Source organism: Musa acuminata, chromosome BXJ1-7 (assembly GCF_036884655.1).
Source record: "Musa acuminata AAA Group cultivar baxijiao chromosome BXJ1-7, Cavendish_Baxijiao_AAA, whole genome shotgun sequence".
In the NCBI taxonomy this organism is placed as follows: domain Eukaryota; kingdom Viridiplantae; phylum Streptophyta; class Magnoliopsida; order Zingiberales; family Musaceae; genus Musa; species Musa acuminata.
This window is the reverse complement of record NC_088333.1, coordinates 1,091,747-1,118,801: the sequence shown is the minus strand read 5'-3', so window position 1 is coordinate 1,118,801 and position 27,055 is coordinate 1,091,747. Positions and strand designations below refer to the sequence as shown.

At 41.7% G+C, this 27,055-nt stretch overlaps 3 protein-coding genes across 8 annotated transcripts; all 3 read right to left on the bottom strand.

The window, feature by feature from the left end:
- Positions 1–907: 907 nt before the first annotated feature.
- On the bottom strand, positions 908–3,373 carry LOC103990939 (dnaJ protein homolog). 2 transcript variants are annotated; one of them, XM_009410245.3, is made up of 6 exons: positions 3,016–3,373; positions 2,352–2,517; positions 2,115–2,256; positions 1,773–2,049; positions 1,464–1,662; positions 908–1,387 (listed from the first exon to the last, which is right to left on the bottom strand). In XM_009410245.3, exons 1-6 carry the CDS (start codon positions 3,163–3,165, stop codon positions 1,068–1,070), a joined length of 1,254 nt encoding a protein of 417 aa, XP_009408520.2. In that variant the 5' UTR covers positions 3,166–3,373; the 3' UTR covers positions 908–1,067. The 2 variants fall into 2 exon arrangements, with proteins under 2 accessions (XP_009408520.2, XP_009408521.2); XM_009410246.3 differs by having other exon boundaries at positions 2,115–2,253.
- Positions 3,374–5,350: 1,977 nt separating this feature from the next.
- LOC103990940 (large ribosomal subunit protein eL15z) lies at positions 5,351–8,845 on the bottom strand. The gene is made up of 4 exons (XM_009410247.3): positions 8,708–8,845; positions 8,464–8,630; positions 5,849–6,046; positions 5,351–5,749 (listed from the first exon to the last, which is right to left on the bottom strand). The coding sequence occupies exons 1-4, from the start codon at positions 8,709–8,711 to the stop codon at positions 5,504–5,506; spliced, it is 615 nt and encodes a 204-aa protein (XP_009408522.2). The 5' UTR covers positions 8,712–8,845; the 3' UTR covers positions 5,351–5,503.
- A 1,173-nt stretch (positions 8,846–10,018) lies between these two features.
- On the bottom strand, positions 10,019–26,053 carry LOC135678100 (protein ETHYLENE-INSENSITIVE 2-like). Of its 5 annotated transcripts, none has more exons than XM_065190480.1 (8): positions 25,903–26,053; positions 24,396–25,213; positions 23,824–23,910; positions 23,595–23,702; positions 23,288–23,500; positions 22,196–22,378; positions 11,673–14,327; positions 10,019–10,623 (listed from the first exon to the last, which is right to left on the bottom strand). In XM_065190480.1, exons 2-8 carry the CDS (start codon positions 24,621–24,623, stop codon positions 10,252–10,254), a joined length of 3,846 nt encoding a protein of 1,281 aa, XP_065046552.1. In that variant the 5' UTR covers positions 24,624–25,213; positions 25,903–26,053; the 3' UTR covers positions 10,019–10,251. The 5 variants fall into 5 exon arrangements, with proteins under 5 accessions (XP_065046552.1, XP_065046554.1, XP_065046553.1 ...); XM_065190482.1 differs by having other exon boundaries at positions 22,196–22,372; XM_065190481.1 differs by lacking the exon at positions 25,903–26,053 and adding an exon at positions 25,530–25,856.
- Positions 26,054–27,055: the final 1,002 nt, after the last annotated feature.

Here is a 27,055-nt window from a genome sequence, read left to right as displayed (position 1 = left end):
ATAAGGTCGACGACGCACTCCTCGTGGAGGCGAGTGGCATCGCAGTAAAAGCGTCATAGGCGACCACGCAACTACGACAACTACATTAGCGTCGATGTCGACGCTGATGTAGTTGCCGCTCGAGAACTACGTCAGTGTCTACGCAGATACAAAGTGGGGCGAGCTACGATAAGGTCGACGACGCACTCCTCGTGGAGGCGAGTGGCATCGCAGTAAAAGCGTCATAGGCGACCACGCAACTACGTCGACGTCGTCATCAAGATCGAACGAAATACTAAAGGTAACTACCTACAAGAATTAATCTATAATTAATCCTATAATTTATATGGGTCGACGAGGGTTAATAGGACGATAAACCCAATTAAATCGAACCAATTGTTTGGGACGCACATCTTGAGTGCGTGTTTGCATCAGAAGCTTGCTTAATTAATAATGTATTTATTTAATTTTATTCGGTCATTCAAATATTACATGATATGCACATAAATCATTAAAATATATAATTAATTATCCCTAAAGAATGATTGACCATCAATTAAATTGAACGATTAGAAAAATGAAACAATAAGAACCAAATTTGCTGTGTGCTACTGCAAGTAACGATTGACCATCAACTTTTGACCACAAGTACCGAAAGTCAAAAGTTGACTTTCATGATTGTATAATTCCCCATCAGTTTTTAAAAAACATAAAAAAAAATATTTTTATCATATTAAATAACGTATAATGTTAACAAATCAACTCAACTCAAACCGAAACCTATCACTTGTCCAACAAATCATTAATTTTTCATTGATCGATCCATAGAAAAACCACGGAAACAAATAATGTAAAAATAGAGCGCAAAAACTCGAAGAAGTTTAGGACAACATAAAAATGCACATCAAAACCATAGAAAGCGAGGCAATAACGAAACATTAAGCCACTAATGGTCTGGAACTGCAAAACACAAATATTTTTGCCATGAGGTTACCATGGTGAAGATGATTGGTAGTTGTACTTCATCAGCAAACAACCAGCAAAACAACCAGAGGAGAGTCAACCGATTAGGAAAGCTGTAGTTCTGCTTATTGCTGAGTACATTGCAATCTCTGGGCTCGTCCGGAGACATCATCCTCTTCCTCGTAAGCCTCCTGTGCCTGAGCTTGCTTCCTCCGCATCTCTTCCTCGATGTTGACATCATATAATGTTGTTTCCTCGCACTCATCCAGTTCCATGTCCGTCATCTGTGATGCAGGCTTTGGAGGAAGCGCAGCCTCCAGCGCTTTGCACTGGTCCAGCGTCAGCAAGTCCGGGAAGTCCACTGTGAAGTGGATGTAGAGCTTCCCCCTCATGAAGGGCCTCTGGTACATCGGCATGCCCTCGTCATTTATCGCCTTGAATTGATCTGTATCAGTAGCAATGTCATCAAGTACAATGCCCTGCAAAACCCAGTCGGCAAAAGGGTAGTTTGCAACGCGTACCGGGCTTCACAACTTCACCAGGGTTCGACTTGATAAGTAGTTGCCTGTTATCTAAGTGGGTCAAGACAAATTGGAAGCTACAGAGAGCTTCGGTGAGGGATAACGTGTGCTCATAGTAAAGATCATCTCCCTTTCTCTTAAACTTTGGGTGATCCTTCTGTTGAAGGACAAACACAATATCTCCAGTAACAGTTTCAGGCTGCAACACCCATGAGCATGTGTTGTAGGTTAGAACATATCATTAATAACAAGAATATTATGTGCAAGTACACATCGAGTTCATATGAACTAATGCTTTAAACATCATACCGCCTCGTCTGCCTCTCCGGGGAAGGTAATCTTCTGCTCGTTCTGCATTCCTTTCTCAACCACAACCTCCAACACTTTCTTCTCCTGAATAACCTTCTCACCTTTACATTGTGGACACCGATCCTTCTCGTTAATGGTCTCCCCAGTGCCCTTGCACTCACTGCAAGGGTGTTGCATTTGCTGGATCATTCCAGGCCCTAACTGACGAATCGTGACCTTCATACCCGATCCTTCACAGCCAGAGCAACTCATCGAAGCGCCCGACTTAGAACCCTTCCTGGAAAAGGGTCTAATAATTTTAGAAGCTTTCACCAAAACAGCGAAGAGAAGCAAACAACTCACCCCTTGCACTTTTGGCAGATGACGTTCTGTGAAAGCGAGAGTTTCTTGGAGATCCCACTGTACAAGTCTTCCAAAGACACCTTAAGAGGATGGATTGCATCCTCCCCTCTCCTCTGCCTTCGTCCCCGACTGCTTCCACCTACTGTCCGGAACAAGCGACAATTAATATTCACACGACCAATCAATGATTGGCATATGGTAGGTGGAGAACAAACATATTGGTGGTCAGAAGCTCACCTCCGAAGGGACTTCCACCGAAAAAGGACTCGAAGATATCAAAAGGGTTGTGACCACCTCCACCACCACGCATTCCCTCCTTGAGGGCATCCTCACCATACTGGTCATAGATTTCACGCTTTTCAGGGTCGCTTAGAACCTCATAAGCCTGGGCCAATTCCTTGAACTGAAGAAGGCAGCCAACATATCTTTGTTAACCCCAACCCCCGGAAAAGAGAAATATTTCATGATTCAAGACCTAACCATTCCGCCACAAATCATCCAAACAAAACGAGGCAGCTTATGATAAAGACATGTCCAAATGTTCTTTTCCCAAATTCACATTATCATTGTAAAAAGAGAGAGCTATTCACTCGATCTTCAAATCCGTAAGCCATTTACAATACGCTTGCCGAATTAGATCCAAGTCAAACAACAGTCGACGAAATACTAACGAACACTACAAATGTTGGCACATAAGATCTACAATCTTGAATTAGAGGCTACGAGCATTGGCATGATGAAGTTGGAACATTTGTTTATACAAGTAGAACACACTCCAAACCCGCTAAAGCTGTGACCAAAGAAACAGCATTTCCAAAATGAATTCTCGATAAAAAAACAATGAATGATCCAACCTGCTCGACCATAAATCAAACGTAAAAGCAGGACACCGACAAGATACCTTTTCGGGGTCGCCGCCCTTATCGGGGTGGTTCTTGATGGCGGCCTTGCGGTAGGCCTTCTTGAGGTCATCCTGGGAAGCGTTCTTCGACACCCCGAGGATCTCATAGTACCGCGTGCTGTCACTCGTCTTCGGCGCCCGACCGAACATGCTGCCGGCGAAGCCCCAATAAATCTCTCCCGAATCGGACTGCCGAACTCCTCGATCGAGAGGAGGAGGAGACGGTCACAAGAACCCTAACAGAGGCGGGTAGCTCGAGAGAGGGATAAAGCGCCGAGGCGGGAAACGTAAATAGCCGAAAGGGCAGAGGACAGGAAGGCTCTCGAAGCCGATGCCTCGGTTCGCCGCGATCGAATTAGGGGCGTTTACGTTCCCCGCCTCGGCACTTTATCCGAGTAATTACATATTAATTACGCATGTAGTCACACATCTTTTTAACATCTCGATCGTAGATTTAAAATTTTTATATTAATTTTTTTATAATTATAAATAATCTAATTCTATTTATCCTAACATCATCGATTTATCGATGAAAGTATAAAAATAATAAATAAAAAAATAATTTTAATATCTTAATTGCGTTTTCGATAGTGACGGACAACGATCCAAATAAAGGTCGTGAGTGATTCTTGTGAATATGAAGTAAAAGCGATAACGAGAGATGAGACAAAAGAAGAGGACGACGCAGATGCCGATGCTTTGTATCTATGTCTGTGCTGATATAAATACCAAACAACCCTTTCGTCGAGCAAATGCAAATGCAAATGCAAATGTAGAGCGGCACCGCTCTACATATGTTGGTGTTGATGTAGATACTTTGCATCTACGTCGGTGCTAACGTAGTTATCATGCGACGCTAATATATATGCAAAGCGTTGGTATCTAAGTTATCCTCTTTCTCTTCTCCATTTGTATTACCTCTCATCGTTACTCTCTTTTCTCGTCCACAACAATCACTTGTGACCCCCAATAACATCGTCGTCCGTCACCATCAAAAACATAATTGAGATACTTATCATTTTTATGCTTTCGTTGATAAAATCGATGATGTTAAGGTAAATGGAATTAACTACTTCACTTTTATAATTATAGAGATTCAAATATAAAATTTTTAAGTCTAAAAATCAAGAAATTAAAATGTTTTACTTTATATTAAAATTTTTATGATTATAAATCATTTAATTCTATTTATCCTAATATCATCGATTTACCGATGGAAGTACAAAAATAATAAATAAAAAGATAATTTCAACGTCCCAATTACGTTTTTTGACGGACAATAACACAAATAAGGACCCCGGGTGACTGTTGTGAATATGGAGGAAAAGCGATAACGTGAGATGAGACAAAAGAAGATAAGAAAGAAGAGGATGACACAAATGCTAATGCTATGCATATGTGTCGGTGCTGATAACAACTCTTTCGCCAAATAGATGTAGATGCAAAGCGATATCGTTCTGTATCTATGTCAGTGTCAATGTAGATGCTCTACATCTATGTCAGTGCTGACATAGTTGCCATGTGATGTGGACATATATGCAAAGCGTTGGCATCTATGTTGTCATCTTTCTCTTCTCTCTTTGTATTACCTCCGGTCGTTATTCTTCTTTCTCTTCCACAACAGTCACCTGTAGTCTCCAACGATGTTGTCATTTGTTATCATCGAAAACGTAATTGAAACATTGAAATTACTATTTTACTCATCATTTTTGTGTTTTCGTTAATAAAATCGAATTAGCTAGTTTACTTTTATAACTACAAAGATTCAAATATAAATTCTTTAAGTCTAACAACCGAAATACTAAAAAAAAAAAGTCTAACTACATCCAATTAGGGGCGTTGGATTGTAGATGAAAGGTTGCGATGGAAGGATTAGGGGCGTTGGATTGTAGATGGAAGGTTGCGATGGGTGGGGTTAGTTCAAGATGTTTCCTTGGCCCTTTATTGCAGCGTCGGTCGGAGGCAAAGGCTCAGAAGAGAGGCAGTGTGGGTGGGAACAGATGTGAGTCCTTTATGGAGTGTTAGTTTGTAAGCAGAGTAACTCTTTGGGTATAACTGCAAACAATGCAAGTCGAATACAGTGTATGCAGGTGCTCTTAATGTTGATGTAGTTATCACTTGGTATATTTAGATTTTTTTTCCTGAGTGTCATTTATTTATTTTTTCGCATGCTTAGATTTCTTCCAATGGAAGTTTTTAGCAAAATAATGTGTTATAAAAAAATATTTTTCAAGAATATAAAATTGAACGATCTAAAACAAAACAACAATATATAGAATAAGATAAAGAGCAAAGCAGTTTGCTATTCCAGGAGCCTTGATGAGACAAACAGACGTACTGCAAAGACAAATATATAGAGCTATAATGAGATCAGATGCAAAGTTTCAACGTCAACAAGCAAGTTCGGACAAGCTTGACAAAAAGATGACCAATTTTATGGCGTTCAAAATGAATTAAGTTCCAGAACAAATCAGCTGAGCAAGGGATCCTATCGATATCGGCGAAGAGACAAGGTCTGGTTTCTCTTCCAGGTTGCCCTACGAGATGGCCTAGCCTTGTGATGAAGGTGGCCTTTACCGCGAAGACCACGGTACTTCTTGCCAGCCGATGTTAGCCCGCGAAGCTCACGGTGCTTGTGAACGCCCTTGCAGATCCAGTTGATCCTAGGGTCGTTGCGAATGGCACTGTGGGATGGATCAATAAGGATGATCTCGTAATATTTGTATGTTGAATCCTGTGTAACATGACATGGAAGACAGTTTTATTTGAGAAGACTTTGACAAAGCATAAAACTATAATATAAAGGATAATCCAACAAGGCATGTCGGCTGACCTCGTTAACCCAGTAAGAGTTTAGCACCCTGAGGCCTCCCAGCTTGCGACCAGCTCTCTCCTCTGCAACTGATCGCTTGTTTCTTTGGAACTTAAGCTGAGTGATACCTTGATGCTTGGGCTTCCCATAAACAATGCCCTTGGGAACTGGTCTCTTCCTGCCACCACGTCTAACACGAACACGATAAATCACATAACCCTGCATGGTAAGCACATAACACCATAAGCAAGGGTATAGCATAAACACAAATTTGCAATGCTACCCAGTGAGTGCCATTGACAACTGATTAAGTTATACATGAATTGAGAACCACAAGTCATGACAAGTAAGTGTCAAATGCCAACATGATTGCATACAGGGAAGATTTTTTTCTAAATGTGGTCGGTACCCAAAGCACATGGCAATGCTTAACATGTGGCAGGACAACTTGATGTAACTTCATTAGGTCACAGGTCAATTACAAGATACAAATAATTAGTATAGTTCATATTGCATCACTAGGGAGTCAGACCAAAACTAACACAGCACACAGGAGGGAAATTCCTATTACAGCAGTTAAAGAGGGAAGAAAGAAGTCAATTTATGTGACGTTGTGATTGAAAGAAGACAAGCATGAGAACCTTAGATCATCTTCATTATAAAACACAAACTTGTGTCAGATGTTTGAAAAAGGACCTTTAAATTATGGAGAACCCCTCAAATGCATACATGCATGTAGGCCAAAGCTGCCAACACATAACGTCCACTACAAGATTACATTATGTTGATTGAACAGGGAGGCTGCAACCTGTGCACATAGACATCTCGCTGGAACAATCAAAGAAAAAATTAACAGCCATTAGGTGCCTACTTTTCTCCTTTGTGTGATGAACCAGCCACTCCAACAACCACCCTAATTGTCCAACGAAACCACCCTCTTACAGACAAGTAGGAGTATCTGTAACAACAATAAATTCAATATTTATCTTCGATCAGGCCTATATGATGATACCATCATGATTAATCGCCAAAGACGTGAAAAGAAATTTCAAGTTGCAAGTTGTCTAGGACAGAGGAGTTCTGGGACTACATAATATGTTCCTCATAATGTCATGACTGATAACAAGATTGTTTCACTGGGTCTATTTCTTGCTAATTCACCCAGAAAAGAACGAGAATAATCAGAACATCATAATATCTTATTTACCAAGAAACTGCTCAAATCAAAGTCACTACTTTGACTTCATAGTCTATGTACATTGTGCCTACCAGTAGAGGTTTAATAGGATGCCACCACATGAATTCTAACTGAGATGCTCTAGCACTGTTTTCTAAGGGCAGCATATCTACAACGACAAACTATCCCTAGCTCACATCTTTGTTGGAGAAAAAAAATTATTCCAAAAAGCTCAGGAATGGATATGTACAGAATAGATTAATGTCACATGCACACATTTATATTCACAGATGCAGCAGATGCTTTATCTAAGAATTAATGTATACATCTTTAGGAGATTCAGTAGTCATATTGAAAAAATGGGGACCCTTGATTACCACTTAAGATATCAAAATAAAGTTTCATCCTCAACCAAAATTATAAAGCAAATTATTTAGAAAATAATAATCAACACCCTTTTTCAATGACATGGAGATAAAGACTATTGTCTCATTTTTAAGAATTAAATCTGGGAACAACTTATCAAAGCTTGGTGCTCCAGCAAATGCAAAGAGCTATGATAGACAACATGGTCATCACAAAGCAAGGATGTTTTTCATGGTTCTCGATGTCACCCGGACCAGTATGAAATGGACAGTACATACTGGTCGACATATCATCCTTTTCGACTGGTCCGATCCGACCCATTTGAAAGAAAAAAAAAAACTTAAAGTCTTCCCTGTCCGCAAGGAGTGCAGAGTCGGTCCTGAGCTGCTGTCGTTTGCCACCCCCTACCTTCCAGTAGGATTTCTTCTCATCCTCCTCCATCCTGCCTCCTCTTCTCGCTTCTTCCTATACCACTCCTACCTCCTTTCTCCTCCTCCCTCCTCTTCCTCCACCACCAATCCTCTTCTTCTTCTTCCTTGAGACACTAATACATGTCCACTCTTTCTTGCTTGGCTGCGTTTTTCCCGGGCACCCCTTTCAAGCAAGCAGGGTCCGATGAGAGACTAGTACCGACAGGTACTAACCGGTCTGGCCAGCGACTGAAACAGGTCCGGTACATGAAACCGAGTTACTTGTCATGCTTTATTTCAGGTCAAACTTACTCCGAAGGAAAAAATTTTCTAGTAACTATGGGCTAAATCAAACAGAGATCTCATCTTCATCTCTCGTCTTAAATTCCTCCTATGTGTGAAAAACACGAAAGAAGATTAAGCAGATAGAGGAACAGATTACCGTTCATCGATTTAATCAACATAAACCTAACGACACATTCAAAATCATAAATAGATGACAAGAGCAATCCATACAAATTCGTGCAATAATCAAACTAGCCAAAAGTATACTAGCGAGAAAAATGTTCAAGAACGCTATATTACCCACAAAATCATGAAAAACCCAACGACGACACGTGAAGATGGCATCGATATGATTCAGGGAAGAACAAAATCATGGGTCAGATCGAACGTCAATCTACCTGTTTGGCCTTGTAACCAAGTCGCCGAGCCCTGTCGGGTCGCGTCGGCCTCGTGACGCGCACGATCGAGGGAAGCTGGCGGTATTCCCAGCACCTCACCCGCTGTAGGAACCGCATCACGTCCGACTGCTTCTTCCTCCATAGCTCAGACACGTACTTGTACGCCCCTGAAACCCCATCAAAAGAACAATGAGATCAACAACATGCCACATATATCAACGAGAGAGAGAGAGAGAGGACCGACCCATGGCACGGGAGAAACTCCTCTGCGGCCCTCTGCAAGGGGTGAGCGCCCGTCCGCTTAAAAGGGGAGCGCGGTGCGTGCTTAGGGAAGCCTTGGCCGTCGAGATGGAGCGGGTATGATCCTACCCGTCCGTTCGTGTGCGTTTAGGGTTTGAGCGGCGCTTTACATCTCGTGCATGCGTTAAAATAGACGGTGATCGATCGATTACGGACAGGGCTTAGTGGGCCTTCGTAGGCGTGGATCGTTGCCGAGGCCCAAATGTGCTGCATACAACAACAGGCCTCCGCTCCGTGGGCCCCCAAATGTGTCGCCCTTTTCAATCAATGAATATGTTTTAATTTTCTAGAATTAATGTGCCACGGAATGATGATAAAATGGAACACAATAATGCGAATGAGGAATCAGGGACTTGGTAAGCACAAACTATTCAAGATGAATGAATGAATTAATGAATGAATGAATGTTCATCGAACTATTTGATGGGCGACAGCAAAAGTGCATGTAGATGATTGATTCACTGCACTTTGTCAAGCATCAGTGAAAAGGGATACCGCCAAACTCATGAACTTGCCGGAACAGATGTGTGCTTTTTTGTTAAGGTGGCATGCTCATCAAGTTACAGTCAGAAAGCAACATAATAATGCATTGCAAACTTTATCACAGATGATTGGTGTTTTGATTGTTTCATAAGAAAACACAAACGCTTTAAACATTATTGACTACTGCTCATGGTTTTTATGCCCACTCCCTCTTTCCACAAAATCAGGACAATCACTCTTGTGTTACATTCAGTGATGAGTAAGTACATTTACAAGTTTATCAGCAGAATAAGTAGGAGACTGAGTTGCAGGATAAATATTGCTTAGACACTAATAATAAACACGATTTGAAATATGAAGCTGAATAGAAGAAAGAGAGGAAACAACAAGGGTGGAGAAGACAGAGAGCAGCCCAAAAAAGAGAGAAAAAGACAAGGCAATTGCATGCATAAACAAGAGATATTCACAAATCCACATGAATTACAAGACAAATTCAGAGAAGAAGAAAACCTAGAAAAATGAACCTCACAGAAGTTTGCTAGTCTTTTAACAACAGCAGAAAAATCATAGCTCATTTTCCCAATCTGTTGCTTAGCAAATATTTATTATAAGGATTTGCAACAAGAAAAAGAGTCGAAAGGGATTTGATGGCACAAATTTGATATGAATTTCATCACCTTTTATACTGCAAACTTTGAATTAAAGGCTCTGATTTCTTCAGCAGTAACTGCAGGAATGTTATGTTTGATACAAGTAGAAGGAAACAAATCTATTAATTTCTAAGGAAGATCCGAAATTGCTTGTGAAAAAATGTTGGTAAAACAAAGAAGCATCCATATTTCTGTTTGCCCTTTTCTTCTCCACTTAATATGCTTGTAATTCTTATACAAATATATGGAATGGGAAACCTGGAAGGGAAAAACCCAACAAACTCTGAAACCTAAAACGTTTTTCAACGAAAAAACTCATGACTCCTAAATTTCTAACAGCATCTTTCCTTGCATGCTATAAAACCAAGGAATTTGCAGGGGTCTTGCGAGCTGAAGTACCTTCATGGGCTCCAGGAAACTTGTTTGAGAGCCGACGCTTGTATCGCTTCAACACCGAAGCCAAGTTTTCTTTCCCTTTCGGAAATGCAATATCCCCTGCTGCAGTGCCCGTCCGGCCCTTGCGACCAGCAACTGCAATTTCAACATCTTTAATGATATCGAGAATCATATTTGCTGTCGTAAAGGATCCCTTGATTGGTTTTCCAATTTTGTATGATATATTTGGCAATGAGCAGTTGAAAGTCTTCATATCTTTTAGTTGTTCTTCAAAACATAAACAGTTGGCAAGGGGACGCCGGGGCTTCAGGAATGCAAGATCAAGAATTCCCTGTATTAAATGAGACAAGATACTCAATGTGCAGGGCCTTGTCAAAGAGAATAATGGTGGGAAAACAACAGTGTGCTCCTATGACCGATGATGATTTACTAAGGATACTATGAATGACATTGATTGTTTTTACAGCTATGAAAGTTCACAGCTGACAAACACTCCAAGGTTGGTCTTTTAAATGCAAATAAGGAAAATATTGACTTAATTTACACAAAAGACAATTGAGTGCACATGAAGATGCAAGAGGTAAAATAGGAAATGTTGCAGACCGAGAAAGCGATCATAGAATGGCTTGGTAAAAGATATAATTGGAACTAATAAGTGAACCAAGTGGAGCCCATATGATGACCTCATAACTAAGGATTCAAGTTTCAGCTGGAACAGGGAGTGCCATGTTGAGCTGTGTTGTGCCAGTTCCAGGCATTTTTTACTATACCTAGGCCAATTTTAGCTAGTCCAGCAGGCATAGGGTGGCATACATAAAAGAGTGGCAGTCTCATCCAGAGAGAGATTTAAGCAAGTCATACCTTTTTTACCTTCCAAGTTTGAAACTGAGTGAGAATTTTTCTTGAATCTGCATATCGTGGAAGTACGTTTACCTTCTTATGTGTGTGGGCATGCACATGCTAATTGGTAATTGCTAACAATATCTATGTCCATCTACAAGATAAAGTTAATCCAATGACACGCCAATAGTAGCAACTTACTTCAATTTAGGTGTTACTCATTGATGTTCAATTTGCCATTTCCTCTAGGGTGACATCTTAACTGAATAAATGAATTTAATCAAAAAAAAAAAAATCTTACTGGCTTCGATACAAGAGGGGACCGCTCACTTGTATTACCAGCCACTGCATTTTGTGCCAGGAAGCAAAGTGCTTACGAAGGACATCAATGATTGGAATAATTATTTGTTTGAATTAATTAGCAGCAAACACTATTATCTTGTATTTTTGTTACTGTTCAGACCAATTATTTAATTACAGTTTCTTTCCTGTCAGTCAAACAATAGAGACTTTCTAATTAATGTCCTGGGGTAGTTTTACCTGAAGGCGGTTGAGAACATAAGTGTATTTTCCCCAAAGCTCTGGCCGACTCTCCACAAGCGACAGCTCCAAGATGCGCCGAACACACCAAACTCCAAAACTCACAACCAGGGATGCACGCCATATACAACTCTCACCACAATTAGGCAATGACAAAGGAAAAGCAGAATCTGCATCCTCGTTTTTCTGGACCAAAATAGGCTTTCGAACTGAAGACGAGTACTGAATCTCACTGGAGTACAACTGATTAATTTCATGAGTTCCGGATTCTCGCAATGTTTTCACATTCAAAACCACTTGATTAACAAGTTCCTCGTCACAGCCACCATTTTGTCTAAACAGCCAGTCTGATCCCTCCAAGTTCAGGAGCTTCACAATACAAAATTGGAGAGCTTGGAGTAACTTAGCTTCCAACTCTGAATACGAAAGAGTTTCTCTAGAAGCAATTCTCATTCTGTCATTAAGTGATTCATCCCCCCTACTCTGCTCTCTATTCATCACACCAAATAATTGTTCGAATGGTTGTCTGGACCAAAGAGACTTAGCACTTTGGTTCAAGTTTGACTGAAGAGAAAAGACATCCTCATGGAGTTTGGGTGGAGAAATTTCATCAAATGCCAAAGGAAATCCAGTCTTGGATAAAGGGTTAAATTGTGACTGTCCAGATGTCATCCGACCCAAGAATGGCTTGGGACCAATAGGTTCGCCCCACTTCATCTCATTCATCAAGGCATTCCTGCTAGCAGCAATAAGTGCAGAAATGTCTGGAGAGCTATGGTATTTCTTTGCATAGGAAGAAGAGTCAACACTCTCTATAGATTCAACAAAGCCGTGATCATAATAAGGGGCTTCTATTTGCACTCCGCTTGCTCTAGACACTGTTGGGTTGTGCAAACCAGATGTTCTAAGCGAGTTCAGTCCAGCCTGCCTATGTGCATACGAGACTGAATCTCTGAGACTTGGAACAAAAGGCACAGCAGATTTGATAGTAGTTGGAGGGTCCAGTGAAGCATATGAGGAATAAGGACTTCTCCCTGCACCAATTCCTTTTACATTAGATGCAATCTGGTACCCGTGTATTGTTGCTGGCTGGTAATCCCGATTATCAGAATACTGAGGCAGGTGCAAGCTGGAGTAAGTCTTTTGTACAGGCTCAAGTAGGCTGCTAGACGAGCTTTGCAAAGGAGTATTTGATAGATGCATGTCGTGAGACCAAGATGTCATTCCCATCTTAGCTCCATAAAGGAACTCTAAACTGGACAAGTTCCTTCCCTTAGGAGAGTTATATTCAATTGAATTGGCTGGGAAAATCGTTGCCCTATCTGTATCTTTAAAGAAACTATTAGAGGACTCTGTTACTGCATCCATTTTCACAGAAAAATTAACTGCTTTTGTATCCATTCCCAATAAAACATCAAACTTTTTAACCATGGCTTCTTGTGTTAGCTTCCCATGAAAATCAAAAAGGTAACCCCAGAATTCATCCAAGATGGCTGCCAACTGACGTCGAGCTGCACGACCTAATCCAGACAGTTTGGACAAGCTTCCACTGCCATTACCACCATCAAAACCTTGTACTTTGACACAATGAACAGATCCTGAATCCTCAGTTGCTGTTGCTGACATTGGTTCCCTGAGAGACTCCTCAAGCTCCAAAGTCCCTTCGCTATCTTTATCTGTGTAATTATCCCCTTCTAATGCCAAGTCTTTTTGAACTGGTTCCATCTGATCAACTCTTTTTAATACACTGGGATCTGATGAATTACCAGCAGACAACTTATCCACAGTTTCCAAATCAACTTCATTAATGGGTATTGGTTCCACAGTAGAATAAACAGGGGAAGTGCAAGGACCATTGTCATTGGAATTGTGAGATTGATAATGCTCATCTTCAGGATCCATGGTTGTACCAGACTGCAGAAGATTCACCTCAATAACTGATTTATCATGATGGCTCTCTGTGGAATTCTCCAAGGTAGGTTCCGCTGGAAACATTTGATCTTCATCAGAAGCAATTTTATCCTGATCGTCGTCTTCCCTTACCTCAGACAACTCGTGCTGATACTTCCAGGTATGCGAGGTCCATATTTCATTTTCAGGCCCGTCACTCACGGATTTCAATGGTGTAACTGCCAAATACAGCATGAAAACTATTGATGTACAGGCAAGAAGAAGAATAACAGCATATGGGACTCTTGCAGTGGTTCCCATAGTTCCTCCAAGGTTGTTGATCCAACTACTATTTCCAAATAACATTTCTGTTATAAAGATGACATTTGATGCAAGCATTCCAAAAAATGCGAACAGAGCCAAGATTTCCATATGCCATGAGATTTTAAAGGCTCTCATTAGTGATCTTGATGATGCGACTCTAAAAAGGGGAATCACGGAAGATGGAAGAAGCATAGCCTGTATGATTTGACAGAAAATAAGCAACTGATATATCCCTTCAGAACCTGCACATGTTGCGCAGCAGAGAGCTGGAACAACGGAAAGAGCTTTAACAAAGAAATGATGAACCCACGATGAGAGGTTTGCACCAAAAAGATATTGCAAGATCAGTCGCCCTCCAATATTCCAAGTTAGAGAAGTAATCTGACTAGAGAAGAGGAGGACCAGAAAAATTGCGATAGGTGCAATAGGAGTCCCAAAAACCTGCAAAAATACAAATAAATATACAGAAGTTATGAGTCTGCCAATAGATGATATCTATTCATGACTCCTACGCATTTCTCAATCTACCTGTTTTACGAACTTATACTGACAAGATATACAAAAAGTAAGGCATCATCATAAACAAATATTACAAAATGCATAATTTTAAAGTGCTTTAAAATGCATACTACATGAACTGATGACTTACATAGATCACATTCTTAATAACTCAGGTAATTAAACAATTAAGTAATAGTTTTCCATACAATGAGCAAGGAAGTGAAGCAAGATTGTGTGGAAATTCGATAAGCTGATCGTTACCAAAAAAAAAATACAGGTCTCACTGGATCAGTGTACCAACCCAGTTGTGATTATTGGATGGCCAAACAATTCAAATGTAAATATGTAATTTGAACTTTCTGCTGGAGTACCAGATTCCTGCTAGCACTGGTTTTGTTCCAGACTGAAAGGCCACGAGATTTCCCAGACACTGTGCACCTGAACGAGGTATTTCCTAGGCATTGTGCAACTGATTGCAGAGAATCCAAGAACTAGCAAGTTAAAAGCAACAAATGTTTCCTCTAGTTGGTGTTCCTTGTGAAGACTGAAAAGAATACTGGTGGCCAAGGCTCTGAGGAAGTTGCATTAGATCATTAAATGAAAGTTTATATAGTACTTAATGAAAATCTAATATTAGATCCACTAGCTCCACATGGTCCATAAATTATAACCTACTGACACGGACTTAGCTGGTTTTGCCTAAGTCGTGCGGCACCCTTGCGCGTCCGTCCGCAAAGGTCAGCCTCCCCGAAGCCTCCCATTGTCCCTTAGGACCAACAAAAGAGAGAACGGGTTAAAGAGAACGCCTCAAACGGGATCCACAAGCAAACATGTCCGAAAAACACTTCATAGACAAAGCAAATTACAAACAGACTTTACAAGCTCTGAACAGTGGCACAACAAAGGGTAAAATGGTCCATTACAGACCGAAAAGCTCTCGAGCGTGTCCACATGACACAATCTTTATTTACAAGCCTAAAGAGGCCACCAACCCAACTAAAATGGGACTATTAAGCCTTCGGCCGCCCCTTTACATTCTGTACAAGGCATGAACATGCCAAAAGACACGGACATACATAAGCATTACATCAAACACCTTGTTTAGAAGTTTGTCCGTGACATTCTCCCCCACTTATCCCTTCGACGTCCTCGTCGAAGCCTTTGTGAACACTGCAACTCTTCGCCTTTGCTAAGTCTTCAATCTTCTGCTCCAGCTGCAATGCGCCTCCTGGCTCCCAGCTGCTCTCCGCTGCTGTTTTTGAGTAGTCGAACCTTTGATCCGCCATGCTGCTTCAACTCGCCAATGACTCTGACTCTGGTGTGGGGTTGGCTGAGTTGTGTTGATCCTCGTTGATTCCTGCGGATCCACCAAATGAAGGAAAAGACCATTCTTACTGCGCCAGTTTCTCAAAATTTCCACATGCTGCTTGAACTGGGTGGATGCTTGTTGGAGCTTTAACGAGCATCGCCTCGCAAACTTCTGAAGTTTTGGGTCCTTCCTCCACAAAATCTGCTCATTGACTCTTCTTTCAGTTAGTTGTCACATCCAAGTAGGTTCGCATCACTTCCGCTTTCGATTGGCATTTCGTTGGGAAATGAAGCGGACAATCTACTCTCAGTAGCACTGATCACCGTTGGTGAGGATTTGACAACTATTGTCTTCCATTATCTTCGAAGGGTCTTTGAACTTGTGCAGAGCTCCTCTGCTGGATAGATAAGAGAACTGGGGTACTCGGTTTCGCCCATTCTCTTAAGAGTTGAGAAGGCAAAGGTTACTTGACTTCGCCCGCCTCCTCGAGGTTGTACTTCATGCATCGAGCTGGTTACTGGCCTTCGCCTGCTCTTTGCTCACACTTCTGAAGCACTTGAAGTGTTTGCACTCCTTGCGTTGAGTTAGCTACTGTGATTCACCTTCTCAATGCCATTGAACTTCTGGAATGCAGGAAGTTTTCACCCCAACTTGGAGTAATTCTCTGATAGATGAGGTCGCCTCTAAGATTGTACCGTCTTCTCCATCAACCCTGCCGCCTACTCCACTGAGTAGCAAAGGTACAGCACCACGTACTGCCTGCTTCGTTCCTTGGTCGTGCACTCTTGCATGACCCGAAGTCCTTCACTTACGGCTATCTTGATGAGAAACTTGTTGACACCGGTCTTACGAAGTTTCTTGGCCTCTGCCCTTCAGCCTTGTCTCGGTACTTGGAGATTGCCTCTGCATGCTCCACCTCCTCGGCCCCTTTCACGACCAAGCGCTCTCCCTCCGTGAGAGCAAGGGATCAATGACTTTGACGGAAGTCCCGCCTCTGCGGTACCATGGCGCTGCCATGCCCATGGCCCTACTATCCGTCGCCTCGCATCTACATCCCTTTTCTTCACAATCAGTAGATATGCCTTCGTGACACTCCTCTGAGTCCACCTCCATTCTCACTGATTGCTTGATTTTGGGTAGCTAAGTCCCTCAGGACTTGTCGTCGCTTCCTCGCCCCTTTCGACCTCCTGCTTCAACACCTCTGTGTTCTCCAAGCAGTCTGTTTGGTCGATGGAAAGACAGACTGCAACTCCCATGCATGGCCTCTGCCATCACATTGTAGGGTTTGCACCGATTCTGTTCTCCTTAGCTTCCTTGGTAGCAACGTTCGCTTACTCGACCTTGTCCTCTGACTTGTCAGGCTCCCTTAAGCGAATATGAGCTCTGGAGCAGTCCAACTCTCCAGCTGCTTCGATCATACCTCTGCATGATCAAGTCCCTCTCATGGGACTCACTGGTACTTGCATTCGAACTTTTCCCTTGGTGGAACCCAGCCCCCATATGCTGATGACCAAGGTTTTCATCCGATGCAAAATTCGGTGCACGCCCGGAAGACCCGCCTCTGCGGTACCATGGCCTTCACTCCTTGAATCCATAGCCCTTCTTGCCGTCGTGTGGTTCACCAAAGCGGAGCTCCCAGTAGCTCCCGATCATACCTCCATATGATCTAGTCCCTCCCGGGACTGTGTCGTGTGTGTCGCATTGCCACGAACTGTTCCACCACGATCCGCTGCACCATGTCGCCTCCTGGTGACATCTCCATTGCATTCTGATCCTTGTGGAATAAACTCGAATTGTGAACCCTCCATGTGTGGCCTCTGCCAATACATCGCAGGGTCTCCTCCACCTTCGATTTTGTTCGCTCCTTTGGCAATCGACCTTCATCCACCCACTCTTGGGTCACACCTAGATGAAGCACCGCTCTAGGACAGTCCGTCGCCTAGTATCTCCCGAAGTCCACCGACTTCACTGTAATTTGTGCACCATTGTCTGGATCCTGGGCCTCTGCCCCTACCAACACAATCTCCGCTGCGCACTGCTTCCTTCATGGCAACTTTGAATGGCAACATTGTGGCATATTCTTCAAGAGTACCCGCCTCTGCGTCCTCTTGCCCCGTGCTAAGGCCTTCTGAACCCAACTTCGCCTCCGCAAATTGAGTCGCCTTAGTTCCTCCATCAAATGCTCCTCCGAGATAAGGTGCATGTGCCTAGAAGCTCCCTTCGTCTTTGGCACCATGCAAGATGAGTCCGCTCCGTCAGAATGAAGGACCCATGGAACAACATGATCCTACTCTTGCCTCTGCAAGAGTTCATGTCTTTGACCTCTGTCTAAGGAAAGCACTGTGCTTCTGCTCCATGTTCCAACTTCTCTGCTGGCTCCCTTCATGCGGCTTGGGTACTTCACCAAGTTACGCCCAAGTTGCTCCGCTCCTCGTTTTCGCATTGAGTCGATGGTGGCCCTCGTGCCCACCATTCCACAGGTCAGCCCTCCCTTGAGTCCGATCTCCACATCGACTCCAAGTGTGCCTTCATTTAAGTTGCTTCAGGTCGCTCCCCCACTTGATCTCGCAATGCATCCACCCATGCATTCTCTCGAGCGAGATCATGTGACAACTCCTCGCTGCTTGCTCGGTCCATTGAGCTTCGTGGAGTTGTTGTTTGTGAGGTACTCCTCCTCAACATGTGAAGTCCATCTCACATGATTCTCCCTCTGGAGAGCCGAGACTTATCCCTCCTGGATAACTGTCCCATTGGAGCAACATCTCTCTTCGTTTCGGAGACCACCATCCCCTTGGACTACTCCGATCTGCAGAATAAACTGTGCATTGTTCTGCCTCCTGCAAACGCACTTGCTAGATTGCGCCTCCACGTCAATACAGCCACCACTGCACCCCTCAAGGCCTAGCAACATGCTGAACTCGTTGCACACTTCAGCCTCCTCCGGACGTATCCTTCGCATGCCGAAGAGAAAGTTTCAATGCTCCATAGCGCCGAGACTCGGTCGCCTTGGGATGGCCACGAACAATCCATCGTCCGCATACAAGCCCATGCATGAGTACCGAATTCTTCGAGTTAGCAATTCCCCTCACCTCTGTGAGCTTTGCACAACTCTTTCGGTCGCTGAGCAACTCATTCCACTTTGCATGGTCTCGTCCTTTGCCAAGCGCCTCGCTTGCCTTGAGCACCATCAAGTAAAGTTGTCAACGTTGAGCCGTAGCTCAAACTCAGCCATCCCAACCTTTGTGCGCTCCGCATTCTTCCAAGCTTGCCTGTTCTCGTGGTGCCTCTTGCGCGAAGGGTTGGCCATTCCTCTGAATGCCAATGTAAGATGCCCGCTCCTCTGAGCGACTCTTTTCCCTACATCTCCATGCCCGTTTTCCCTCAAACGGTCGCGCGTGTGCTGACTGCCCTCCATGCAGCCCCACTAGGTCCCCCACGTTTGCATGTCAAGTGTTTCTATGAGTGCTTGTCCCGCTCTGATACCATATGACACGGACTTAGCTGGTTTTGCCTAAGTCGTGCGGCACCCTTGCGCGTCCGTCCGCAAAGGTCAGCCTCCCCGAAGCCTCCCATTGTCCCTTAGGACCAACAAAAGAGAGAACGGGTTAAAGAGAACGCCTCAAACGGGATCCACAAGCAAACATGTCCGAAAAACACTTCATAGACAAAGCAAATTACAAACAGACTTTACAAGCTCTGAACAGTGGCACAACAAAGGGTAAAATGGTCCATTACAGACCGAAAAGCTCTCGAGCGTGTCCACATGACACAATCTTTATTTACAAGCCTAAAGAGGCCACCAACCCAACTAAAATGGGACTATTAAGCCTTCGGCCGCCCCTTTACATTCTGTACAAGGCATGAACATGCCAAAAGACACGGACATACATAAGCATTACATCAAACACCTTGTTTAGAAGTTTGTCCGTGACACTACGGAAGTTCACTTTTGAGTTGTTGAAGTTTTTGGTCGAACCATTATAGTTAATATGTCAATCCTAGTTGCCACCGGTAAGCAAAAGTAGGTTTATCTTCTCTTTGTAATCTTTACTAATACATGGTGGCCTCCAAGACATTTGACAACAAACTTTTGGATGAAACTAGTACCAACTTGGTTGGAACATCTTCAGGAAGTGCTTGCTAGGGTGCTCTATCACTATCAACAAAAGGACCGAGTCTATCAGAATGATGTAGTCATCTTTTTAAGCATGATTTACATCTTTTTAAGCATGATTTTTTTTTTTCAGTTTTATCTTGTGCTCCATGTAATAACCCAGTTTCTTAAGATATTTATCATATGTAAATTCAGGATCAAACTCACTTCTGTTCTTCCATGACAACGTAACATAATTATCCAAGCTAGGAATACAAGTACAACAACAGCTAAATATTCATGGTCAATGTACAAGATCTGAAAATGATGAAGAAAACACACGAGAAATGGCAAAAGGTTTTATAGATAAGTAGTACTACTACTATGCTACATTTGTGAGCAATACGATCCCTCAGTCAGACCAGTTACCTATGCAACATTATAATCCATGAAATCCATGCTGGTAGGGATCTAGTTTGCAAATCCAACTATTAAATGCATAGCTGCCTAAATCTCAGTGGAGACTTTAATCCAAATTAATCTAGGCTAGATATGTGCAAACCCAACCTTGGTTCACTTGAATCAGTAGTTTCTCATTAATGAATTGAAGTAACAAAAGATATATTAATGATGAAATCAAGAAAAAATTAAGTTCAAACTAACTTTTATCAATGATTTCAATAGGCGCTCGGGTGCTCGCTTCATTTCCAGGCAGCGCGCTTCAAAGAGGCGCTGCCTGGGCGCTTCGGGCGAGCGCCTGGGTTAAACCAGGTGACCGAACCAGCGTTTTAGGTCTAGTTCGGTCTCCGGTGCTTTAGTTGGTTCAATCGAACCAACTAAAGCACCGATATCAGCGCGACTTCCCCAACCCTAACCCCGCTCACCATTCACGTTGCCGCTGCCACTGTCGCTGCTCCCGCTACCGCTGCTACCGTTGCCACTGTCTCCGCTCGTCGCTCCCGCTCCCGCTGCTCGCTGCTATCGCTGCCACTGTCGCCACTTGCCGCTCCCGCTGTCGCTACTGCTGCTAGCTGCTACCGCTGCCGCTGCCGCTGTTGCCGCTCCTGCTGCTACCGTTGCCGCCTTTGCCGCTCCCGCTGCTACCGCTGCCACTGTCGTCGCTCGCCGCTGCCGCTCCCGCTTTTCTCAGTCAGCACCCTCGGTCTTCCCTTACACTCTTCTATTCTCTTTCGATAGTATACTATTAACAGTATACAGGATATTGTTAACTGTATACTAGTAACAATATTTGTATTTATTATTTTTCTTAATTTAATAGCATATTTTTATTTAAAATTTTAAATAATTATATTTATTAATTATATTATATATTTTTATATTTTAGCGCCTCACTTCGCTCAAGCGAGTACCTAGCGCCTCGGGCGTTTTTGGACATTGATGCCTTTTGACGCCTAACGCTTTTTAAATCACCGACTTTTATTTGGAAAAGAAATTCCTCTCAGATGTGAAGCTTAGGAGGAAAGGAGTGCAAGAGGAAGTGAAGAAAATGCAAACAACAGTTTGAAATGCATCTTTCACTGAAATTTTAACAAAAGACCCATTTTGGATGGGTGGGACTGGAAATGAACCAGGTTAGATTTACTAGTTGATACAGGTTAGGTATGGGGCAAATATTGGACTCCCAATATTTATTGTGTAACCAGTGGTATACTTGGTACCACCACCAGTACACCTAGTCCATGTACCAGTAACTGCCAGTAACTGAACAGACCAGTAAATCTGTGCAACATGTATCAATCAATGTTTAACTGTTGCTAGGCAGCACACTCCTAAACAGTTTTTTAAAGTCATTTCCATAATTTTAAGCATTTCATGACCTAGCACAGTCCTATATGGCTTTTCTCTGTCATCTCCATGTGAAGCATCTGCAATTGGTCCATGTTTCATCTTTCCTCTCACATGCCTTAGCTCCCGTCCTCTATCCTATCCCAGGGCCTCACAATGGAACAAAGCTTCCATGAGTCAGTTCATTCCAAAGCTTCCTCATGGATCAGTTCTGAACCATCCTTCCTCACAAGGAATGATAAGAAACTCAATAAAAAGCCTTTTCTTCATAATCAAATAAGTGGCAGTGAGGAGGGCCCTTCAAATAGAATCAACTAGAAGAAAGAAGACATTCTTCATTGGATGTGAAACAATGTTATTTTACAATCACTAATAAAAGTTACAAGTTTTGAGTGAACTAAAATCTTGCATCAAAAGTTAAGCCTTAGAGAAAAGATTCATCTGGATGTCGGTGAATAAGTGAAAATACTTAATGAAAACTCTGGACTACTCAATTATAGAATATGGATCAAAAGATTCAGACTTGAGTTATAACAAGCAAAACAATTCACAGCAGAAGATCTCAATTTCGTGAAGCAGACAGTAAGAAAGAATCTTAACCTGGTCTATCAGCAAAGAAACATCTTGAAAACTGAACACAATATCTGTACTGTTAAAAAATGCTGCTGCTGAGTTGATCAGGACATAATTCACCAGAAAGATGCTGGTAAAAATGAACACGATCGCGAAAAAATGGTCATGAAATAAGGCACCCATTGTAGCATTTGGAAGTACTCTCTGCCGCTGAACACAACTAAATTAGTATTAACATTCGGAACCCTCAAGACATTTTAAGTACAAGTAGGAAAAAGTCATTCAAAGGATAATGTAAAGTATTACTACAAAATAAAGCTGTACTTAATTATGGTTACATGAAATAGGATTTTCTGCACAATGTGTTTTACTTCATAGCAAGGTTCAAATATTGAACCATATTAATTATACCAAGTAGCATTTACCCGTTCAATACAATAGCAGCCAACCATATCAAAGTAATACCTTCAATATGGACAGGTACTTAGATATTTGCTTCATACCATGTTCTAGTTAATGATACTGCTTAAGTACAAGACCGTTGATAGAAAAGTTGATGAAAACTTTTTTAAAACACAATCTTTTGCCATGCTGAAAAGACCATATGCAAGAACATGAGGAAATTAGTTTTCTCCTACAATGTCAAGTGGCTCAAGTTTTAGAATTATAGGTTCCTTTCTACTTTTACACTGTAGATATGAAAAATACAGCTAACTCAGATGCAATTTTGATGATAAACCAAAAATTCATAGTTACTATTACCTTGAAACTCTATTGGTCATTCTTTTTCTTTATAACCTTCATAATGCAGTAAAAGTTAATAAGCCTCGAGCAGTGAGAACTAGACATGATGGTTATTACCACTTTTCATGTTGGCTTAAGATTATTTCCATAAAGTGGCAAGCAGAATAATGATACAAGATCAAGTGGCACACTGGCAATGATAATTTATAATTTTGGTACCTTTCATACTCAAAGTGAAAAGAACTTGCAAGTTGCTCTCTACATTTGCAGAGGCCATTTTGGGACTATTTTGTATATATAAAGATTACAATAAAAATATGCAAATAATGAAACATTTTTAAATAAAATTTAATAAGAATACTCTAGCAACTTTACCTGGACAATTGAAGATTGGATATAGAAGTTATGTGCCATTATATTTGAACCAAGAAGAGCCATAAGCAAGTAGGAATTTTCGCCACTCAGCTTGGGAAAAATCACATCCATAACAAGAGGGATTTCTGGTTGACTAATTAGTACACCAAGTACATAAAATAGCAAAGAAAACCCTGCTATGATTATGTATATTTCTTCATTCAACCTTTTCCCCTGTACCTCCAGCAGTATTTGTACGCTTTAGATTTCTCTCATGTCTCTTCAACATCAAACTGTTGATGGAAAGAAGATTGAGTACAAAACTTACCAACAAGGTGATAAATGGCAGGAAAACAGCACCGACTGCAGCTAAACAGATGCACGCCCATAAGTCAACACTGGTTAAAAGATTGATCCCATATGCAATTCCCAGTATCTGAAACAAACAACATGAGCATCCACAGTGAGAAAACTTCAAATTGGACCGATATATCAAAGCAAAATAACAAAAAATGAAAGAAAAGGAGACAGTCTAAATAGTATAACACAAAAAGTACCATAGTAAGTTCAGAAGTAATCATGGATAATGCTGCTTGAACTCCCAATGCTATGCATGCCGATCTGCAATATTCCTCGCTGCAAATCTTTTGCACAATCAACACAAGAATTCAACAAATTTTAGCATATCTGGTCAACGAATAAGAACTTAACCTTGCCACCATAGAGTAAGGAGAAAACAATAGTAAGCTCATAAAATCTAGGTTGTACATTCAGATTTTGAAAACTGTTCAGATTAGCAGTTTGGAGTTTGTATTTTAGGCAATATATTCAGGATGTGAGGGCAGCTCGAATAGTTATGGTTCAGAGGAATTCCAATCTGGCATCCTTTTGATTATCTTTCTTTTTATGTGCCAAATTTTATTCATTTTTTCTAATTTTTGGACTTGAAGAAACAAACCAAAAAATTAATACTAGACTCCCAATTCAGCATTATTCTTGAAGGCAATTGTTCTTCCTTAGCACCACCAAAACTGATATGCTATTGATTTAGGAAGAACTGAGGAAATATAAACAGGCTTTAACAAAAGTACACAAAAACCTAGGAGCAAACAGGATTGCAAAATAGTACCTGGGCAAGATTCTTTTGTGTGACCATGCCAACACATGTCGCAAGGTACTGGCAAAAAATTGCAGTTAAATTGAAGAAGAGTACTAAGAACACAAGATCATATCCAAATCGGGCCCCGCCCTCCACAGCTGCCACCCACTTTCCAAGGTCAATATATCCCATAGATATCATAAGTGCAGGACCAAGAGAAGGGAAAAGATTAGATGCTACGTGTCCAGCTGTTTCCATTGCTTAGAAAGAGCTTCTGTAGTAACGGCACTAATGTGTTATGCCTCCAACTAGGAAAAGACCTTTTCACAAAGATCAATTTGAGAACAAGCAATCACTTGATTAGAGACGCTGATGACTCAAGCTAGATACTTCATTCAATTCAAATTCAGCAGAAAGAGCAACAACAGAACTTTCAGTGTTAACCATCCACTATTTTTGTAAGTGTGGAAGGCAAAAAAAATCACTTTCAGTCACTTCTGCACCTTAATCAAGAAATGCAAGCTAAAATTTCATCCACCAGAATATCCACATCTAACAGAAGCATATAATGCTCCTGCAAACAACAGCAAAATTGATGCCAAACTGATGTTGCCTACATGACATCAAGGAAAACCGCCCAACATACAGAAAGATGATAGATTGAGGAAGCTGCAGGCTTCTTTTACATTAGACGCAACAAATCTTAGGTCATGTTAAAATTGTTGGAATACATCACGATAGCACATAAACGTTGATGAGTAAGATTCAGATCAGTGGCCTTCACAATAGCCGATGGGACATCCAGAGCTAATGGCTTTTCACAAATATCACATTCCTTTTCTGACCACCTGCAATAACATCGGTGACCTTGTAATAACATTAAATGACCGGAGAAATGACAGATGTGCAAAACAAAACAAAACAAAAATCTAAACAACATAATCTTAACACCTCAAACAATATATCAACAAGATCCTCCAAATATGGAGGGGCTAGTTCGTTTCAAAACTACCTCTTTAGGAGGCAAGAACATCTTAAATTAGTAGCTTAATAAATATTAGTGACAAATCTAGAATATATGAAGAGAGGACCGTGTAAAGTTGCTTGTCGACAGTCTAACCACAACAAATCATACAGCAAAATAGATACCGAATTCATCCAAACCTTCCTTCGAATATACTGATCGCTTAGCTCCTCCTCTTCTGGAAGCTCGTATATCCCAACAATACCCTTCATCTCTATGCCTACACTTCTCACTCCACCGACCCAAGAACGACAACGATTGAACAGCAGTTTGTAAATCAACTAATCCCACTCAAAGAGCACAAGCACAAACAGATCTTCCGCTAAAAGGACCAAATACGAGCCGGCCGAGCTCGAAAAGCCCCAGCGGGAGAGAGCCAATCGGATCGAGCAAGCCAAGGAACAGAACAAGCAAGAAATCCTCCGGTCAGCTGCCCTCGGATCGGGAGACCTTCAAGATCGAGACGAAAAGGACTTGAATCTATTGGTTAGGACGGGGAGAAGAAAATTGTACCTCAAACTCACTCCAAGGGGCGGGATTCTGCACACCACGACGGAACCCTACCCGATCCGCCCTTCTCTTTCACCAAAAGGGAATTAAGAGGAGGAGAGCAAGCGGAAGAGGAACACGAGGAAGAGGAGCCACTCCCAAGCCTTTTTCTTTTTATTCTCTTCTTTTTCTTTTCCGGAAGATTCCTCAGCCCTTCACCTTGCCACGCTACCATCGCCGCTCTACCATCCACTCCACCTGCCTTTCGATTGGATATAACGGAGGAGTCATCCGGGACCCGCTACAAAATCCAATTAGAGTACCGGTGCGTTGGTTCTGATGTCATCAAAAATTCCACGGGTCGAACCTACGCCACACGTTGCCCAACTACTTGTGTCTAGTGGGACCCGCAAATAGAAGCAACCATTTCAAAGGTGGGTTTGCGGGTGGCTAGCAAGTTAGTGGAGTATGAGTTGGATTTTGAGTACAATTAAAATAATGAACGCGGTCCAACGGAGTCCACCCATGGGCGGTTGAAAGGTGGCGACGTGGGCTTTAATTACGGGGTTGAAGGAGATGATGATGATGATGATGATGTGGTCCTCGGTTTGATGATATGTATGGGTGACGACGCAGTGCTTGGAATTCTGTGGCGGGATGAGACCAGTGACTCAGCCGCCCCACGTTTTCTTTCCTTCTGTCTCCTTTGTGCCATGTTTAGAATAATAATGGATATTTTATTTGCGCATATTTCTGTAATGATTTTTAGAAAAAAATCTCAGGAAAAAAATATATATATAATTAGATATTTTTTTTAAAAAAGCCTCACATTTTGGATCTTTCCTATGGACCTAAAATCTACTCTGATAAAAAAAATATATATATTTTTTACTCAACCAATTAGATCGATCAAAATTAGATTTATTACGATATTTCTAATTAGGCTTTTAATGTTTTTGTACATCAAATTAATTATATAGTAACTAAGAATATTATTAGTATATTTAAAAATAATATATGTATTGATTATCTAAGTTCATTTAAGTAAATATTACTTAAAAATTAAAAGATTTGAGAGTTGAAAAGATAAGCAAAATATAGTGGTCTAATCTAATGATAAGAGTCGATAACGAAAGAAAAGACGTATGATATGAAAGTCTCCCATATGTGGAAAAAG

Bases quoted from the DNA above. Each gene is read 5' to 3' on its own strand.
- LOC103990940 (XM_009410247.3), bottom strand. The intron at 6,047-8,463 runs GTAGATTGACGT...CTTACCATGCAG, and splicing joins TTGGTTACAAGGCCAAACAG to GGTTATGTGATTTATCGTGT. The intron at 5,750-5,848 runs GTCAGCCGACAT...CATGTTACACAG, and splicing joins ACTCTTACTGGGTTAACGAG to GATTCAACATACAAATATTA.
- LOC103990939 (XM_009410245.3), bottom strand. From the start codon at position 3,165: ATGTTCGGTCGGGCGCCGAAGACGAGTGACAGCACGCGGTACTATGAG. The intron at 2,518-3,015 runs GTATCTTGTCGG...TGCCTTCTTCAG, and splicing joins AGGGCGGCGACCCCGAAAAG to TTCAAGGAATTGGCCCAGGC. The intron at 1,388-1,463 runs GTACGCGTTGCA...CTACTGATACAG, and splicing joins TGGTGAAGTTGTGAAGCCCG to ATCAATTCAAGGCGATAAAT.
- LOC135678100 (XM_065190480.1), bottom strand. From the start codon at position 24,623: ATGGAAACAGCTGGACACGTAGCATCTAATCTTTTCCCTTCTCTTGGT. The intron at 23,501-23,594 runs GTAAGTTTTGTA...CTGGAGGTACAG, and splicing joins TGCCATTTATCACCTTGTTG to GGGAAAAGGTTGAATGAAGA. The intron at 10,624-11,672 runs GTAAAACTACCC...CATTTAATACAG, and splicing joins ATGTTCTCAACCGCCTTCAG to GGAATTCTTGATCTTGCATT.